General features: G+C 34.9%; 1 protein-coding gene across 1 annotated transcript in view; it reads left to right on the top strand.

Moving 5' to 3' along the window:
• Positions 1–20,513, top strand: part of LOC113366531 (titin) — a 61,872-nt gene that overhangs the window by 12,318 nt on the left and 29,041 nt on the right. Inside the window, exons 13-29 of the mRNA XM_026608153.1 lie at positions 39–1,443; positions 1,516–1,803; positions 1,892–2,123; positions 2,194–2,365; positions 2,438–2,624; positions 3,227–3,572; positions 3,652–5,026; positions 5,287–5,416; positions 9,173–15,643; positions 15,766–16,998; positions 17,066–17,145; positions 17,204–17,304; positions 17,723–17,943; positions 18,273–18,347; positions 18,693–18,797; positions 18,937–19,979; positions 20,046–20,097. Coding sequence (XP_026463938.1) covers positions 39–1,443; positions 1,516–1,803; positions 1,892–2,123; positions 2,194–2,365; positions 2,438–2,624; positions 3,227–3,572; positions 3,652–5,026; positions 5,287–5,416; positions 9,173–15,643; positions 15,766–16,998; positions 17,066–17,145; positions 17,204–17,304; positions 17,723–17,943; positions 18,273–18,347; positions 18,693–18,797; positions 18,937–19,979; positions 20,046–20,097 — 13,516 coding nt within the window. The remainder of the gene's footprint in view (positions 1–38; positions 1,444–1,515; positions 1,804–1,891; positions 2,124–2,193; positions 2,366–2,437; positions 2,625–3,226; positions 3,573–3,651; positions 5,027–5,286; positions 5,417–9,172; positions 15,644–15,765; positions 16,999–17,065; positions 17,146–17,203; positions 17,305–17,722; positions 17,944–18,272; positions 18,348–18,692; positions 18,798–18,936; positions 19,980–20,045; positions 20,098–20,513) is intronic.

Genomic DNA, 20,513 nt, shown 5'->3' with positions numbered 1-20,513 from the left:
GTGATTAAATCATTGTAATTTTTGTTTCTTGTACGCAGGTTGAATGGTTCTGGAATGGAAAACCTCTTAAAACTGGATCAAGGTTCCGCACGTTCTGTGATTTCGGTTTTGTTATTTTAGAAATTTCCCCAGTTTATCCTGAAGACTCTGGCGAGTACTCATGCCGTGCTTTTAATGATTACGGTGAAGCAGTTACCACAGCTACAATGAATATTCAAGGTAAAAGAAGCATTATATTTGAATCGCAGTTGCCTAAGGGCATGGAAGGAACGATTGACAAAATCGCAGAACTGGAAGGTCTTGGGCATTTGCCAAGCCCGCAAATACCAGAAGATGACTCCGGTAAACCTCCAGAATTTATTACAACTCCTTCAGATCTTACATTAAATGAAAATTCATTAGCACACTTTGAATGTCGGTTAATACCAGTAAACGATCAAAGCATGCGTGTGGAATGGTTCCACAATGGTAAACCTTTGACAACCGGTTCAAGAATTAAAACAATCAATGACTTTGGCTTTGTTATTCTTGAAGTAGCTGGATGCTATCAAAGAGACTCCGGATTATATACATGTAAAGCGACGAATAAACATGGTGAAGCATCTGTTTCTTGCAAATTACAAGTTCGAGGACGCCAAGGTATAATTCTTGAGCCACAATTACCGAATAACTTTAGAACGGGCACTGAAAGCATTCAGAAATTAGAAGAAGCTCTACACAAAAAGGAAGAAATTATGACCGATGAAGAAAAACCAGATCCACCAAGATTTATTGTAGAATTGAAGGATGTGTTGGATGTTCAAGAAGGCGGTCCGATTCATTTTGATTGTAGAGTTGAGCCTGTTAGCGATCCAACTATGAGAATTGACTGGTTCCATAATGGAAGACCTTTTGCTACCGGATCCAGGGTACACATGGTAAACGATTTTGGTTTTATATCATTGGATATGTCATATACTTACGCAAGGGATTCTGGTGAGTATATATGTCGAGCTACCAACAAATGGGGTTCAGCAACTACAAAAGCAACGATCACTTGCAAATCAAAACGAGACATAATATTAGAGTCTCAGTTACCGCAAGGCATCAGCGGAGAAAAATTGAAAGAACTTGAACGAGGACCTGTTACAGAAGCTCACAAAGAAGACAAACCTATGTCACCACCAAAATTCATAACCCAAATTGAATCTGTCACAATAGATGAGTCAGAAAGTGTTCACTTTGAATGCAGAGTTGAACCTAAAGATGATCCTAGGTTACGCGTGGAGTGGTACAGAAATGGAAAACCTTTGCCAACAGGGCACAGATTTAAAACTGTCTACGACATGGGTTTTGTGTCTTTAGATATTCTTTATGCATATGCTGAAGACTCTGGTGAATATGTATGCCGGGCTGTAAATGATTTAGGAGAAGACACAACAAGGGCCAATATCTCATGCAAAAGTAAAAACCCCATTTGTATTATTTAGTTATTATTTTGTATTTGAAGTAATACATATTATTTTATTGTTTCAGAATTGCCATCAATTATTTTGCAAAATCAAGTACCGAAAGGCATGAAGCGATCTGAAACATTAATGCAAATGGAAGCTACTATTAAAAAGTATACATCTGAAATATTCTTAACTGAAGAAGATCTATATGACCCTGATAAAAAGCAACCTCCAAGATTTGTAACACAAATTCAGGATCAGACAACGCTTGTGGAAATGCAATCCACCAAATTTGAATGCCAACTTGCTCCAGTTGGAGATCCGAACATGAAGGTTGAATGGTTCCTAAATGGCAAGCCTTTACCTCACAGTAAGTTATTATTATCCAACTGATTTTCGAGAATATACAAGTCTTTGTGTTCAATATAAATCTTGTAATTTGAAATTTAATATTTTAGAAAATCGTTTCACGCCGATATATGACTTTGGATATGTTGCTATGAATTTTGGCTGGGTCTACCCCGAGGATAGTGGAGAGTATTTATGCAGAGCAACAAATCTTTATGGTATGGATGAAACTAGAGCGATTATAAAAACTGCTGGTAGACCAGGAATCATATATGATTCACAACTTCCCAAACATATGAAGAGCATTGAAAGAATTAGGGAGATGGAAGCAGCTTGGCAAATGTATGTGAAAAATCTCTTTAAAAATTTCTTAGTTTTTGAATTATTTCATATTTTTCATAATATTTTTCAGTGTGCCGGACGAACCTGATGAAGAATCTAAACCTAAATGTGCACCTGTGTTTGTTAGCAAACCAGAACCCTGCACAACGGAAGAAGGCGAATGGGCTAGATTCTGCTGTAGAGTTACAGGTCATCCACGTCCTAGAGTTATGTGGTTAGTTAATGGTCACACTGTAGTCAACGTAAGTATTCATAATTTATACATTACAACTTACGGTTGAATTATATTATATAATAATTATCTGTATCCCTAGGGTTCAAGATATAAATTAACATATGATGGAATGTATCACATGGATATACCAAAAACAAGACAGTATGATACAGGAACAGTTGAAGTAATTGCACGAAATTCATGTGGTGAAGCGTTGGCTTCAACAGAACTGAAAGTTATTCCAAGACATGACGATTACAGAGGTGTTCTTAAGAATTCACCAAGACGTAAGTACAAACTTAAACATTTGATTTGTATTGTTCAAGCTTTTCTCATATATCTATCTTTAATAATGTCTTTTATATTATATATTGTTATTGAACATGGCACAATATATAAACATGACAAAAAAAGACAATACCAGATATTTATATTATTTAACATGACACCGTTACAATATTGCACTAACACTCACATGTTACGCATGAATAATGAACACACTCACATGCAAAAGAATTATGCCAAAACCAAAAACCATTGCAAATACAAATATGTCCAAGAGTCCAAATGCTACTCCACATAGCAATTTCCTACCCCAATTCTGTTTTTGGCTTGGAAGGCTGAAATTTAAAGAAGTTTCTGAAACCGTGAGCTGTTTTCATGGCATACAGATGAGAAGGTATGTCAAATACTTGATTCGTTGAAGAGTAATGGAATTTCTGCCCATGTTAAAAAAATTTTATTAAACAACTTTTGTACAATGTAAGTGTGCTTGTATTTTTCAAGTGTAGCTTGTTTGGCTAAAATTGTGCTGCTTCAATATGTTAGTATTGATATAAATACATACATGATAAATGAAAATATATTTATTAATTTTAATATTAATTAGCTTGGTACGACTACGACCTAACACAATATCAAAAAGAACGTGTAGGAACTGAATTAGAGAAGACCTTCGAAGAAAGACAAGCATTATTGGCTCAACAAGGAGGAATTGAATTAAATCCAGAACATTTGAGACCAAAAGTAATTAAGCAAGCGGAAACGGAATGGCAGCAAACAGTCAAAAGTAAGAAGGGCGAAGAATATTATAATAAACTGCAGGAACTAGAAAATGAGCAAGTTGTTAAAGAATCTAAACTTCGTGGTGCTTCACATCAGTTTGCTATTCCCGGTGAGAAATTAGTTGCTAGTTCTATGGCGAAAGGAATGGCGCAAAAGTATCAGGATAATCTGTAAGCATTGTTCTAAATTTTGTGAAAAAATCAATTTTATCTCTAATCATTCGATGGATTTGATAAATTTATTTTTCAGAGTACAAACTACTGAGACAGCTGTTGATGCTCCTCCTAAAGCAAAATATATCCAAAAGCCACATACAACAGAATATATAATAGATTCTCAACATGTCCCAGGTCACCCACCTGAACCTTCAGAATCAACAGTGCATGGAAAAGAAGTTCATGTTGCCAAACAAAAGCAAACACAAAAGGAAACAGTGGGAGATTTAGAAATAACCCGCAAGATTACTGCGACCGAAACGACAGAAGTTGAACACAAGGGCAAAACATTTGAAAGAGTTGTTCAAGGTCCTGTAAAACCATCTAAAGCTCCATTTTTCACAAAGAAAATTCAACCTTGCAGAGCTTTTGAACAAGAACAAGCTCGTTTTGAAGTGGAATTTGATGGCGATCCTTTACCTACGATTAAATGGTATCGCGAAGATTTCCCAATACAGAATTCTAAAGACTTCCAAATTCATACATTCAGTACAAAATCTGTATTAATTATTCGCCAAGTGTTCTTAGAAGATTCTGCTGTGTTTGCGGCAGTAGCAGAGAATCGTGGAGGTACCGCAAAATGTAGTGCAAATTTAGTTGTTGAAGAAAGACGAAGGCAAGGTCGTGGTGGCAAGATTCCACCTAGTTTTATAACAACTATACAAAATACAAACGTGAACGCTGGACAATTGGTAAGATTTGATGCCCGTATTTCTGGAACAAAACCATTAGATGTATACTGGCTGAAAAATGACAAAAAAATTACTCCTGACATCCGTTATAAGACATTGGAAGAAGATAATACATATACTCTGTTGATTATCGAAGCTTATCCAGAAGATACAGGAAAATATGAATGCGTTGCTATTAATAGCGCCGGCGAAGCACGTTGCGACGCTGAGTGCTATGTTCAGGTTCAAACTACACCAAAATCACCAGGAAAACCAACAACTCCAGGTGTAGAAAAAGCACCTACAATTATAGAACCTTTGAAAGATCAGACCATTAAAGAAGGGCAGAGTGTTGCTTTTAAATGCAAAATTACTGGAAAACCAACGCCCACCATCAAATGGCAAAAGGGTGAGAAAGTTATCAAGCCCTCCAAATATTTCCAAATGCAAAAAGAAGGTGATACATGCACACTTAAGATTTCAGAGGCATTCCCAGAAGATGAAGGAATTTATAAATGCATTGCGATCAATGCTGCTGGTAATGTAAATACCGTAGCTAATCTTAAAGTACTGGCACCTGATACTCAAGACACATTGCCTGTTCTGACACCAATGAAAGATGTAGTAGTGTATGAAGGTGCACCGGCCCAATTCAAGACTACTGTGGCCTCAAAAATAAAACCAACCATTCAGTGGTTTAGGGAGGGCGATCTGATACCAGAGTCACCAGATTTCCAGGTAATTGCTCTCATATCACATCGAATTAATTTATTATTTATGTAGTACAAATGACATATTTTATCAATCATTAATACTTTTATCAGGGACTGTTTTATTAATTGGAATAATATTCATATTATTTTCTACTATTTATGAAGTATACAGCAATATTGTTTGATTTTTTGAAGAAATATTTATATTAACTTTTATATCATTTTAGTTTATTTTGAGATATATGAATCTTTAAAAAATATAAAATATATAAATTTTTATTTCAGATGATCCATGAGGGCTCAAATGCCGTGTTGCTAATCTCATCAACTTACGAAGAAGATTCTGGTACGTTCACCTGCCGCGCAATCACATCGGCTGGTCAAGTGGAAACCTCAGCAAAACTTGTTGTTAAAAGTAAGAAATAAGACATGGACTCGCTCTAATAATTGTTCTAACATTTAAATTACTATTATCACTAGTCTTGCTATATTTATTTGCTTTGTTTTCAATTTAGTATATCAATCAAAGTTAGATTAATAGTAGTTTTTCGAGCTATTTAAAAATGATTTTAAAGCAGTATAAAAATATAACTCTAATAATATTATTGCGATTGATATATTTATAAAAATTATTTATTCTATAGTTCAATTTAATAGCTATTAAAAGTATATTGTGAATATAAATAAAATTGCTTGCCATAGATATATTAAAATATAGCTTAAGCAACTGTCTTTATATCATATTAGTAAGGTTCCTAATCGGTCATGATATTTTGTTGGTGTTGATTATTATTATTCTGTTGCTGTAATCATTGTTCCAAATGATATCTGATTGTTTTAACATGATACATAAATATACCTTATTAATAAATTTACGGTCTGAGTTATTTAACTTTATATATTTTCACTAGTATATCATTCATATATTTATACAGTAAAAGTTCCTTATTCGCGCATCTTTCTCGGATTAAAAAAAATGACTCAAAGTCTATAATCGCGGTTTTTCTGCAAATGCTTTAATCGCGGATATAATAATATATAATAATAAAATAATTTCAGTAAGTATCCAATCTATTACCCGTTTGAATGTCGTCAGATGAACCAAAAAATGGTAAATGATATCCACGGGGGATAATTATATATAAGCTTTTTTCGCCGCGATCGGTGTTTTTCAGAATGCGAACAAACAGAATGATAACAACTTTTATTAATCGATAAAAATTCTTCTGGTGTAGTAACATGTGTTTTGGTACCGCTTAAAGTTGTGAATTTATTATGATGATTAATCATTGTATGAGACGAGATCTTATTTTAATGAGGGAAGTTTTATTTTAGCCACATGGCCAAGGTTTCTGTATTCGCGGCATATTTATGGAACATACCACCCGCAAATAAGAATCTTTTACTGTGTTATAAATGTGTATATAAATATATTTGTTAACAACTGCCCATAAAGTACAGGAGCATTATTAGTTTCGATTATTATTCGTTAGTTCGTTCGTTAGCAAATGTTTAATTTAAGTTTATACACCGCGTGTGTTCCCGACCGAAAGTCGTCAATAGTGCGGTTGTCGGTGTCCGTGGGTCCGTGGGTCCGTGGGGCCGTGCGCAACGTGTTCTATTATTAGAGCGTTCGAGCGCGTTGCCTTGGTTTATGTTACTGCACGACTAAATTTGGATCGGCGAACGATACGTTTTTCACACCTTTGCTGACTCACTGCTCTCTTACCTGTTCAATGTGTATGCAAATAGATACGCACTATTTAAAACATTTTATACATAATATATAGATTGAAATAAATAAACATGAAGGCTGATTTCATTTACGCTTTATTTATTCATTCATTAACTAGATTTATTATTTACACATACTTGGAAATATATATTTACAGATAAAGGCCAATAGGATCTCACTTTCTTATATATACTTAAAAAAATAAAACAAGGTTGTATTTTATTTACAAATAAATTCTATAGATTCTAAAGATTCACGTATATAGTGTTTTTATTTGTCACAATAATACAACATTGGCAAACAATAAATATATTTCAAATCGAGTTTGATAACTCTGTCACGTCTGATTTCTTTCAGTTCATTACGGACTTAGGTCTATTATAAAATTCGTATAGTTATAACAAAACTGCATCTGTTAACTGCTAATTAACTGAAGCTTTTTCCGCAATGTAGAATAGATTTGTCACGAAACCTTTGATTTATCTTATATTTATTATAACGCAAATCAGATACACTTGGAACATTGACACAACTGTGCAAACATGTATTTTAAAAATCACTTTTATATGATACAGTATTCTGTCATTCAGCGGTCGTATCAAGATAAATACTTCTTGAAATAGTGAAATATGAAAACTTTACGGTTGCATGATTAGAATCATTTTTTCTGTTCCGGTAAATTTACCGGAACAGAAAAGACGGTTCTAATTGGACTTTTTCGATAAAACGATTTAATCTCGATACGACCACTTTTTCATAATATAACTGTCTATGTTTTTAACTATCTTTTTCACTGTTTTCAAATAATTTAATTCACTTTTTACAACTGTTTTATGTTATGATCGAGCGCGCCGCGACCGTGCGCTGACGGTTAACACCACACGTTTGAAATGTTTGTCCCTCGGTTTCGATGCGCGTCTAAATCCTGGTAGGGATATTTTGTACTAAATTTGTCTGACGTGACTCAAGCGCACTAAGCTCTGTTATTACTCTCTTTTCTATGAATAGAATAATGTACGACAAAGTCATAACAATAGAGGAAGCTACGAGTATGATCGAGATATTATCGTGAGCGCTATGCAACAACATATTAAAATTTATTTATAGATTGTATAACACATCGCAAAATGCAAATGCGTAATATTTTTTTATATTGATTGGGGCTTCCATATGAATAAATAAATAAACAAGTTACATGGACTTCCCGATATATGTAATTAATGGACTTAATCAATAAAAACTAAATTAATTTATGAGTGATTAAATGTGGATTTATTACACATAATTGAAAACAAACGAACACTTTGACTCGGAGTATTTTCGAAAAGTAAATTTTCAAAAATCAATATTTTTTTCATAGGTTTCCAGTTTCCATAGGACTTTATTGTCTTAGTATGTTCATTAAAACCAAGTACTCTATCGTTATACCAAGTCTAATTTTAATTTTAACAAACGTCAAAAAACTACTCATTTTCTTAAAATTGATGATTTTTTAAAAGTAAACTACTTGTCGCAAGGCCGTAATATTTCGATAAGTTGTATAAGACCATGATATATATCATCAAAAAAAGTTTCATAAAAATCGGCTCAAATTTTTTTTCATCAGCGAATTACAAGAAAACGGCTCGGTAGATTTTCACCTAAAACTAATCATTATCATTCCCCGCTAATATCTTTCGAACAGTTTTTGATTTTTTATAATCGATTTGGGAGTATGAGCTTAAAAGTGGGCCGAAAGTTTAACACTTTTTTCTTTTATTTGATAAACAATAGTCCTCAATGAGACACATCGAAAGGTTTTTAAATTTATGAAATTGGTTCAGGCGTTTTTGAGCAATCGTCGATGAAAGGTCTAATTTTGACAAATGCCAAAAAAACGTTACTAATTTTTGCAAACTTTGAAGAATTTTTAAAGTTAAACGAGTTGTCGTAGGGCCGTAATATTTTAGTATGATCTAGAAGACTATTGTATCTACCGTCAAAAAAACACTTTATTAGAAGAAAACGGCCCAGGGACGAAAAAATTTTCACTTTTCTGTTATTTACAAAGAAACGGCTTGGCTGACTGTCGCGCAAAATTGATAAACGCTAGTACTCATCGCGATACATCGAATGGCTTTTAAATTTTTTAAATCGGTCCAGCCGTCTATTTACGGCAAAAAAATCTGTTCTCACACACACACACATACATTTTCCAAATTTGGTCTCATTCGATTCAGAATGGCTTGAAACGTGGAGAAAACATAAAATTAGCGAATCGGATTTTTTTATGAAATCATAAACTTCTCCTTCGGGAAGTAAATAAATAAAATTTAAAGCGATATGATTACATATTTTGTCAAACTATATACGTGATAAATCAATTTCTAATGATTTTTATTTGTTACTTGGAATTATTTGAAATGGATGCGTATGAAATGCTTATAATAATTACAGAAACTTCACGCACTAAAATCAAGACATCAACGAAAAATACCGAATCCGAATTTGATGAAACCGACTACGTAGAACGTTCTGAAAGGCGAGATGATATCAACTTAACCAAATTTTCTAAATCTCAGAAGACACATGACGATATTACTGATGAAGCAATTGTACGTAAAGGTGATGATAGTTTACCATGGAGAAAAAAAAATAAGCCGGGTTTAAAACAGCAACAAAATGAATCTGTATTACCATGGACTGAAGAAGCTATATCTTTAAAGAAATCAAAAATAATTAAATCAAAAATTCCCAAAGAAAGTTTAGAAAATGTGGTTTTGAAACCCGTACCAAAGGGTGATGTTGAGAAGTGTGAGCCAAATCTTGATGAAAAGCATAAAACGAAAGATACAGTACAGAAAGAAGGAATTGTTGAAATAGATAATGTGGAGCAGTATCATGAAACTGAGGATACGAATTTACTAAAAGTGAAAAAAGAGGAAAAAGAGTTTGATCGACATAAATTATTATCAAAAGAAGCTCCACAGGTAACACCTTGGACAGAAGAAGTAATTAATCTTAAAAAAAGTAAACCGATTAAATCGAATATTTCAAAAGAAACACTTGAAGAAGTGTCGCTAAAACCTGTGACAAAAATATCTCGTCAGCCCGCAGATGATGACAAAGTGATTAAACATAAGATACCTTCCCCAAAAGATGAGTTTGAAGAAACAGTGAATGTAGAGAAGCTACATGAAACTGAAGACATCAATCTACTACAATTGAAAAGCGAAGAGGAATATAAACAGCATAAAAAGTTATCAAAAGAAGGTAATCAAGTAACACCGTGGACCCAGGAAACAGTTAATCTTAAGAAGAGTAGACCGGTTAAATCAGAAATTCCAAAAGAAACAGTTGAAGAAGTGTTATTAAAACCAGTGATAAAACAATTTGATTCAACAGATAATAATAATATGGTTAAACAGGAAAAACTTGTAAATATAGATTCGGATCAAAACGACACCGTAGAACAGTTACAAGAAACGGAGGATACTAATATACTAAAATTGAAAAAAAATGAAAAGAAATATGAAAAACATAAATTGCCACTAAATGAAGAACCTGAAGCCGAGATAGAACAGGTTGATAAGTTGTCATGGGGACGAGAAAAGAAAGAAAAGCTAGAGCCAGAAGCGCGTGAACAAATGCAGTTGCCTACAGGCAAGAGAAAATTTGTGGAACCAGAAATGTCTGAGCAAGTGGTATTGAAGCCATTTATGAAAATACCCGAAGAGAAGAAGACGGAACCCGAAGAAGTCGTCTTAAAATCTATTTCAAAACCAACTCCAGTTGAGGAACCTAAAAAGGAACAAGAACAGGTTGACAAGTTGCCATGGCGAAGAGGAAAGAAAGAAAAGCCAGAGCCCGAAGAACCGGAAGAAAAGCAGTGGCCTACAGGCAAGAGAAAACCAGTGGAACCAGAAACGCCTGAACAAGTGGTATTGAAGCCTTTTAAGAAAATACCCGAAGAGAAGAAGACGGAGCCTGAAGAAGTCGTCTTAAAATCTATTTCAAAACCAACACCAGTTGAGGAACCTAAAAAGGAACAAGAACAGGTTGACAAGCTGCCATGGCGAAGAGGAAAGAAAGAAAAGCCAGAGTCCGAAGAGCCGGAAGAAAAGCAGTGGCCTACAGGCAAGAGAAAACCAGTGGAACCAGAAACGCCTGAACAAGTGGTATTGAAGCCTGTTAAGAAAATACCCGAAGAGAAGAAGACGGAACCCGAAGAAGTCGTATTAAAATCTATTTCAAAACCAACTCCAGTTGAGGAACCTAAAAAGGAACAAGAACAGGTTGACAAGCTGCCATGGCGAAGAGGAAAGAAAGAAAAACGAGAGTCCGAAACGCCGGAAGAGAAGCAATGGCCAACAGGAAAGACAAAACCTGTGGAACCAGAAATGCCTGAACAAGCGGTATTGAAGCCATTTCAGAAAATACCTGAAGAGAAGAAGACGGAGCCTGAAGAAGTCGTCTTACAACCTATTCCAAAACCAACTCCAGTTGAGGTACCTGAAAAGGAACAAGAACAGGTTGACACACTACCATGGCGAAGAGGAAAGAAAGAAAAGCCAGAGCCTGAAGCGCCTGAAGAGAAGCAGTGGCCCACAGGTAAGAGGAAACCTATGGAACCAGAAATGTCTGAACAAGTGGTATTGAAGCCTCTTAAGAAAATACCTGAAGAGAAAAAGACCGAATCTGAAGAAGTCGTCTTAAAACCTATTCCTAAATCAACTCCAGTTGAGGAACCTGAAAAGAAACAAGAACAAGTTGACAAGCTGCCATGGCGAAGAGCAAAGAAAGAAAAACCTGAGTTCGAAGCGCTTGAAGAAAAACAGTGGCCTATAGGCAAGAGAAAACCAGTGGAACCAGAAATGCCTGAACAAGTGGTATTGAAGCCATTTAAGAAAATACCCGAAGAGAAGAAGACGGAGCCCGAAGAAGTTGTCTTAAAATCTATTTCAAAACCAGCTCCAGTCGAGGAACCTAAAAAGGATCAAGAACTGGTTGACAAGCTGCCATGGCAAAGAGGAGAGAAAGAAAAGGCAGAGCCTGAAGCGCCTGAAGAAAAGCAGTGGCCCACAGGTAAGAGGAAACCTGTGGAACTAGAAATGCCCGAGCAAGCGGTATTGAAGCCTTTTAAGAAAATACCTAAAGAGAAGAAGACGGAACCTGAAGAAGTCGTCTTAAAACCTATTCCTAAATCAACACCAATTGAGGAACCTGAAAAGGAACAAGAACAGGTTGACAAGCTGCCATGGCGAAGAGAAAAGAAAGAAAAACCAGACTCCGAAGCGCCGGAAGAGAAGCAATGGCCAACAGGCAAAAGAAAACCTGTGGAACCAGAAAAGCCTGAACAAGTGGTATTGAAGCCATTTAAGAAAATACCTGAAGAGAAGAAGACGGAGCCTGAAGAAATCGTCTTAAAACCTATTACAAAACGAACTCCAGTTGAGGAACCTGAAAAGGAACAAGAACAGTTTGACAAACTGCCATGGCGAAGAGGAAAGAAAGAAAAGCCAGAACCTGATGCGCACGAAGAAAAACAGTGGCCCACAGGCAAGAGAAAACCCGTGGAATCAGAAATGCCTGAACGAGTAGAGTTGAAGCCCTTTAAGAAATTACCTGACGATAAGCAGGTAGAACTGGAAGAAGCGGCTGTGGAACATATTCCAAAATCAAGTCCAGTCGAAAAGCACGATCAGCTTCAAGAAGTTGAATATAAGAAGATTTCAGATAAAGAGACAAAAGTTCTTCGGAGCAAAGACGATGAAGAAAAGATGACCAGACAAAAAATTGCAAATTTAGATTGGAACAAACAAGATATCAACTTAAAAAAAGTTTCAAGATCCAAATTTGTACCTCAAAAAGTTCAACTTGAACAAGTTGAATTAAAGCCAGCAATGAAAATTGAACCAAGATTTTCAGATGATGATAGAGAAGAAGTGAATCTTAAGCCCGTCTCAAAAGATGAAAAAACACTTATTGTTGAAGAGACTATTACTGAAGTTGAAGATACAATAGTCTACAAGGTTGCTGATGAAAAATTAAGGTCTGAATCAGAAAAAGTCATTTTGAAACCTATTCTAAAACCATCTCCAGTGGAAAAGCATGATAATCTTCAAGAAGTTGACTTACAGAAGATTCCAGTTAAAGAACCTGAAACTGAAAAGGAGCAGGTCGACAAGCTGCCATGGCAAAGAGGAAAGAAAGACAAATCAGAGCTCGTTGAGCCTGAAGAAAAGCAGTGGCCCACTGGCAAGAGAAAACCTGTGGAACCAGAAATGCCTGAACAAGTGGTATTGAAGCCATTTAAGAAAATACCCGAAGAGAAGAAGACGGAGTCTGAAGAAGTCGTCTTAAAACTTATTCCAAAACCAACTCCAGTTGAGAAACCTGAAGAGACACAAGAACAGGTTGGTAAGCTGCCATGGCAAAGAGGAAAGAAAGAAAAGCCAGAGCCAGAAGCGCTTGAAGAAAAGCAGTGGCCCACAGGCAAGAGAAAACCAGTGGAACCAGAAATGCCTGAACAAGTGGTATTGAAGCCATTTAAAAAAATACCCGAAGAGAAGAGGACGGTGCCCAAAGAAGTCGTCTTAAAATCTATTTCAAAACAAACTCCAGTTGAGGAACCTAAAAAGGAACAAGAACAGGTTGACAAGCTGCCGTGGCGAAAAGGAAATAAAGAAAAGCCAGAGTCTGAAGCGCCTGAAGAGAAGCAGTGGCCCACAGGTAAGAGAAAACCTATAGAACCAGAAATGCCCGAGCAAGTGGTATTAAAGCCTTTTAAGAAAATACGTGAAGAGAAGAAGACGGAGCCTGAAGAAGTCATCATAAAACCTATTCCTAAATCAATGACAGTTGAGGAACCTGAAAAGGAACAAGAACAGGTTGACAAGCTGCCATGGCGAAGAGAAAAGAAAGAGAAACCAGACTCCGAAGCGCCGGAAGAGAAGCAATGGCCAACAGGCAAGAGAAAACCCGTGGAACCAGAAATGCCTGAACAAGTGGTATTGAAGCCATTTAAGAAAATACCTGAAGAGAAGAAGGCCGAGCCTGAAGAAATCATCTTAAAACCTATTCCAAAACCATCTTCAGTTGAGGAACCTAAAAAGGAACAAGAACAGGTTGACAAGCTGCTATGGCAAAGAGGAAAGAAAGAAAAGCCAGAGCCTGAAGCACCTGAAGAGAAGCAGTGGCCCACAGGTAAGAGAAAACCTGTGGAACCAGAAATGCCTGAGCAAGTGGTATTGAAGCCTTTTAAGAAAATAACGGAAGAAAAAAAGACGGAGCCTGAAGAAGTCGTCTTAAAACCTATTCCTAAATCAACTCCAATTGAGGAACCTGAAAAGGAAAAAGAACAGGTTGACAAGCTGCCATCGCGAAGAGAAAAGAAAGAAAAACCAGACTCTGAAGCGCCGGAAGAGAAGCAATGGCCAACAGGCGAGAGAAAACCCGTGGAACCAGAAATGCCTGAACAAGTGGTATTGAAGCCATTTAAGAAAATACCTGAAGAGAAGAAGGCCGAGCCTGAAGAAATCATCTTAAAACCTATTCCAAAACCATCTTCAGTTGAGGAACCTAAAAAGGAACAAGAACAGGTTGACAAGCTGCTATGGCAAAGAGGAAAGAAAGAAAAGCCAGAGCCTGAAGCACCTGAAGAGAAGCAGTGGCCCACAGGTAAGAGAAAACCTGTGGAACCAGAAATGCCTGAGCAAGTGGTATTGAAGCCTTTTAAGAAAATAACTGAAGAGAAAAAGACGGAGCCTGAAGAAGTCGTCTTAAAACCTATTCCTAAATCAACTCCAATTGAGGAACCTGAAAAGGAACAAGAACAGGTTGACAAGCTGCCATGGCGAAGAGAAAAGAAAGAAAAACCAGACTCCGAAGTGCCGGAAGAGAAGCAATGGCCAACAGGCAAGAGAAAACCCGTGGAACCAGAAATGCCTGAACAAGTGGTATTGAAGCCATTTAAGAAAATACCTGAAGAGAAGAAGGTCGAGCCTGAAGAAATCGTCCTAAAACCTATTCCAAAACCAACTCCAGTTGAGGAACCTGAAAAGGAACAAGAACAGGTTGACAAACTACCATGGCGAAGAGGAAAAAAAGAAAAGCCAGAGCCTGAAGCGCCTGAAGAGAAGCAGTGGCCCACAGGTAAGAGGAAACCTATGGAACCAGAAACGTCTGAGCAAGTAGTATTGAAGCCTTTTAAGAAAATACCTGAAGAAAAAAAGACCGAATCTGAAGAAGTTGTCTTAAAACCTATTCCTAAATCAACTCCAGTTGAGGAACCTGAAAAGGAACAAGAGCAGGTTGACAAGCTGCCATGGCGAAGAGAAAAGAAAGAAAAACCAAAGTCCGAAGCGCCGGAAGAGAAGCAATGGCCAACAGGCAAGAGAAAACCCGTGGAACTAGAAATGCCTGAACAAGTGGTATTGAAGCCATTTAAGAAAATACCCGAAGAAAAGAAGACAGAGCCTGAAGAAGTGGTTTTAAAACCTGTACCAAAATTAGCTCCAGTAAAGAAGCAAGGTCAAGAAGTTGAGTTAGAGGATGCTGCACAGAAGTCTTTACAAACAATGTCTGAACAGGAAGTCATAATATCGAAAATAAAGAAAGAAAAGAAAATTAAAAACAAAATCGCCCAAAAAGCGCCTTCATTTGTTAAAAAAGTACAGCCGACAATAGTAGAATCTGAAAAGCCTGTGGAATTAACTTGCCAATTTGAAGGAAAGCCGAGTCCAAAAATTACTTGGTACCACAATGACGTCGAGTTGAAGGCATCCGAAAGAGTTTTTATAACTGTTACCGAACAAAGCACTAAGCTCCGTATTGCTAAGGCATTACCACAAGATGTCGGTGTATATACTTGTAAAGCAGTGAATGATTTTGGCATGGCAACCTCTACCGCAAAGCTGCTAATTTTAGGTAAGTATATCGTTAATATTTTATTTATTTTACTTTTCTTGGTTTCCGCTGCTAATAACATATAAAGTTTGTAGTGGTAACTTAATTTATTATTGTGATCAAATTATTTATTTGGTTTTTAGAAGCCGAAGAAGAAGGCATAGCTCCACAGTTTGTACCTCCGATCAAACCCAAAGTTGTTGAAGAGAATAAACAATCATTTTTGGAATGCAGAGCTATTGGAACACCTGCACCACGTGTGCTTTGGTTCAAGGGAGAAAAGGAGATTAAAAGTGATAAAAAGCATACGATTCAATATAATTCAGAAACCGGTGATGCTAAATTAATAGTACATGAAACCAACATAAATGATGAGCAGATATATAAAGTCAAAGCAATTAATAAGTTCGGAACGGCGGAGTGCCGAGCCAATTTAATTTTACAAAAGTCTGTGGAGGTCATTAAACCTACAGTTGTAGAGGCACCTAAATTTGTGAAACCTATTAAAGCACAAATAGTATCAAGTAAGGATCATGTGAATTTAGATGCTGAATTTGAAGGAATACCCGAGCCTGAAATTACATGGTATCGTAATGGTAAAACTATAATATCAACTGCAGAAATTCAAATAAAAACTCAAAATTATCGTACAAATCTATACATCGCTCCCTCTTGTAAGCAAAAAAGCGGTAATTATGAGGTCAGAGCTGTAAACGACGGCGGAGAAGCAAAATCATCATGTTCTGTGAAAGTATCTGATGATGAGGAAATGAAGAAGGTTAAAGCTCCTAGATTTATAAAACCTTTGAAACCTGAGATTGTTACTCCAGGAGAGGTAGTAATATTGGAAACTATAGTGGAAGCATTTCCGACAGCTACTTTCCAATGGTTTATGCAATCGCGTCCAATATTAAGTTCTGAGGAAGTAAGAATTAATTCGGCAGAGAATAAATCTGTATTAATACTACAATCTGTTTCGAAAGAACAAATCGGTCTTTACACATGCAGAGCGGAAAACGTTGGAGGTTCAGCTACTTGTACTGCCAACATCGCAATCTTAGAAGAAGAGGTTCATGAGAAAATTGTTGAGTTTAGTTCTCCCTATTTCACAGAGAAGATAAAACCCGTGATAGTGATGGACGGTGAAAAAGTAACATTAACATGCAAAATTACTGGAAAACCTACGCCACGTATAAAATGGCTTCACAATGAGAAAGAAATTGAAGAAGCCAAAGATATATCAATATCTCAAGACACAGAAGGACTTTGCGAATTATGCATAGAGGAAGTGTTTCCTGAAAATGCTGGAGAATACATTTGTGAGGCTACCAATAAATTTGGAAAAGCTACATGTAAAACAACTGTGGTTGTGGAAGGTATTTATTTAGAATATTATTTTATAGTATTGTAAAAGAAGTTCCAATAAAGGATTTTACATTTTAGCTTATGAATATGTTCCTGATTCTGAAATTGTTAGTCCCACAATAGCAAGTCTTTCCGAAGAAGAAATAGTAGAAGAGGAGGTGAGATTTGTATTTTTATGCGAGCACTTCAATTATTAATTCATTATTGATTTTTCAGATAATTGAGGAAGATGAAACAATACTAACAGAAGAATATTCACCAAAAATCGTGAAAAAATTACCTGAAGTTTTGGAAACTAAAGAGGGTCATCTTACTAGGTATAATATATATATATATATATATATATATATATATATATATATATATAGATTTTCAGCCAGTTGTCGAAATAAAAGACACAAATAAATACAAAATATTTATTTAAAAAAACTAATAAATAATATATATATATATAATAAATAATATATATATATATATATATATATATATATATATATCACTTATATACTAAAAATCCTTTTAATAGGATCTTCTTAGTTGTTTCCTGCATGAATAAATATAATGAAAAATCATGATTTTTGGATGGTTTTCCAAACTTATTAAGCAATAAAAATATATCTAAGAGAGATATACTATTACAGTATGAAAGCATTATTGTTACATTAATTTAAATATAATTTAAACTTAATTATATGCATGCAAGAAATAAGCACAATTTTTATTTTATGTTTATAGGCTTGAAGTTAAAGCTATCGGTAAACCTAAACCAGAACTTAAATGGTTTAGACATGGAACAGAGATAATTTCATCAAACGACTTCCAAATTGAAAACTTCGAAGATGGTACTTCTGTTTTAACTATAACTGAAGTATATCCAGATGATACTGGTGATATTGTCTTTGAGGCACATAATCCATTAGGCGTAGCAATGACAACCACAGAATTGTCGGTTGAAGGTTTGTGTATACATTTAATATCACAAATAAATTATTTTGTAATCTGTGGATTTATATAATGAATGAAATTAATTTAATTTTGTAGTTTTCAGATCTGGTTTATTGGTATTTTTATTTGGGCTCGACCGTCGTTTCCTCTCTTTCCCATACTAGACACTCAATTTAAACTATTCTATACTATCAACCCACACATTTTATATACCTATTACAGAATTATTGCATTGATTACATTTATTATTTATATTAAATTTTTTTATTTATTAATTATTGATTATTTTTTTATATTGATTAATTGAAAACTATATTAATTTTGTTAATTGTGTATTTAGGTATACTAGGAACAAAAGAGTACCGAAAACCAGAATGGGTTACTCACATGGAAGAACGTAAATCTACAGCTAAAGGTATCCGTGAGTTGCTTGATGAAACCATAAGAGTGATTTGCTAAGCTTCCTGAATTGAAAATAATAATACATATGTTCAATTTAATAATTCAGTCAGTCAGTTCATGTTACAAATGAGCAATTGTTTAAAGGACATCACCACATAAATAGAAACTAATGATAGAAGATTATAACATGTTCATACTACTAATTTGACACGCATGGATTTTACATTCGTCAAGATATTTGTATTGCTGATGCTTTGAATAATGTAACAAATAAGCAGCTTTCTTCTCCCTAATACATGAGTGGATTAATTTAGTGAATGCTATCAAATAATTTCTGAATGTATCATTTATATTATAGCAGCACAAGCTGTTCCCACTTTTGTTAAAGAAATAGTGGATATACGAGCTGAAGAAGAAGATGCGGTGACATTTGAATGTCAGTACTCTGGGCAACCTACTCCAGGTATGTGAATTTCAGGACATGATATTTATACTTAGATGATCATATGATGTATAATGATTAATTTTCATATATATATATATATATATATATATATATATGACTATGAGTGTGTGTATACTAATGACATTGTATATTATAGATGTAGTTTGGTACCATAATGATAAGCCCTTAAGAAACACAGAAAAGATTAAAATTACAATTCATAAAAATCACTCGATGTGCACTATCAAGAGTGTAAGTTTGGAAGATCAAGGTATATATGTATGTAAAGCAACAAGCGAGGCAGGAATGTCAATTACAAAAGCACAGTTGCAAGTAACGGAAATGTCTGAAGAGAAAAAATTGAAGATACATAAAGCAAAGGAAAGAAATGTTGAGAAATTAAAAGAAAAGGTTACTCTTCACAAAACTGAAAAAATACCAAAGAAATCTCAAGCTTCAATTGCGATTGAAGAAAAAAGTGCAACTGATGTTTCACATATAGATACCATAGAGACGGTGAAATACATAAAAGATGAAATTAAACCTAAAGAAAAGGCAAAAACGAAAGTTACCATAGAACAACCAGTAATAACATCTGCTACTGCATCATGCAAGAAAATTGATGACACCACTGTAACGATCAAAGAAATCAAAGAAGTAGCAGAACCAAAGCAACCACTCAAAGAATCAATCATTGTTCATGATATTCAAGTTGAGGGAACTATTGAAGAGTTTGTTCGGGATGTAATAAAGAAGCGCGGCGTTAAAGTGACGCGACAAGAAGTCAATAAACTCTCTTCTGAAATCAATGAGACTATGCAATATATTGGTGTTAAAGAATTCTCAGCAGGAGAAAATCCTTTGCAAGAATTGGCAAAAATAGATTTCATGGTTCGCCATGGTATTACAACAAATGAAGTGATGAGCCTATATGATGCAAACAAATTTCCAGCATTAAGAAAACCAGAATCACAATCTGCATTAGTGCAGGTAATTGAACGTAAAGGGCATGGTCCCATTATATCAGAAATTTTAACACAGGAAAGTGTTGTGAGTGAAGATTTCCTAACACAACGGCTAGGGTTTAAGGCACTTATGAGGACTGTCGAATTAAAATATGTAACTGTTGAGGAAGTGATTACACACTTTAGGACTGAGGCTTTCAATATACAGTCAGTTAAAAAAATAGAGGCAAATGAGGTAAATTAGACAATATTCTTAAATAATATTTATGTATGCTTATAACTTAATAAAACATAATTGCAGGTTGTTATTGGAGAACTTCAAAAGGCTAAAGTACAGAAAACACATATTGAAAGTAAGTTTAGTGCGTATAAAATTGCATTTCTTATGTTGGTTCAACCAACAATACCATGATGGTAGATTTCCTATATTTATAAATAAATGATTAATATATATATATATATATATATATATATATATATATTAATATATATATATCCATATATATATATATATATCCAGATGACATAAAGAAAACTAAATTGTTTTTTATTTTATTTTATTTCTTCCTTATGCTATATCTTAAGCTTTACATATAAAACGTTTTTGTATTTGTTCATTTTTTCAACTCTAGTTTTACCATAAATTAAAATATTATTATTTTTTTTTATGATAATTATTAGGAAAATTTTTTATGTCATTTTTTGTACCTTTATCCATTGAAAAAGTGACAAATTGGACTAGAAAAATCCATGGAAAAACGATTTAGAA

Source organism: Ctenocephalides felis, unplaced genomic scaffold (genome assembly GCF_003426905.1).
Source record: "Ctenocephalides felis isolate EL2017-DRISC unplaced genomic scaffold, ASM342690v1 CF-g0.4_SCAFFOLD_01170, whole genome shotgun sequence".
Taxonomy (NCBI): Eukaryota; Metazoa; Arthropoda; class Insecta; order Siphonaptera; family Pulicidae; genus Ctenocephalides; species Ctenocephalides felis.
Note: the sequence above shows the minus strand (reverse complement) of the source record. Positions and strands in the feature narration are given on the sequence as shown.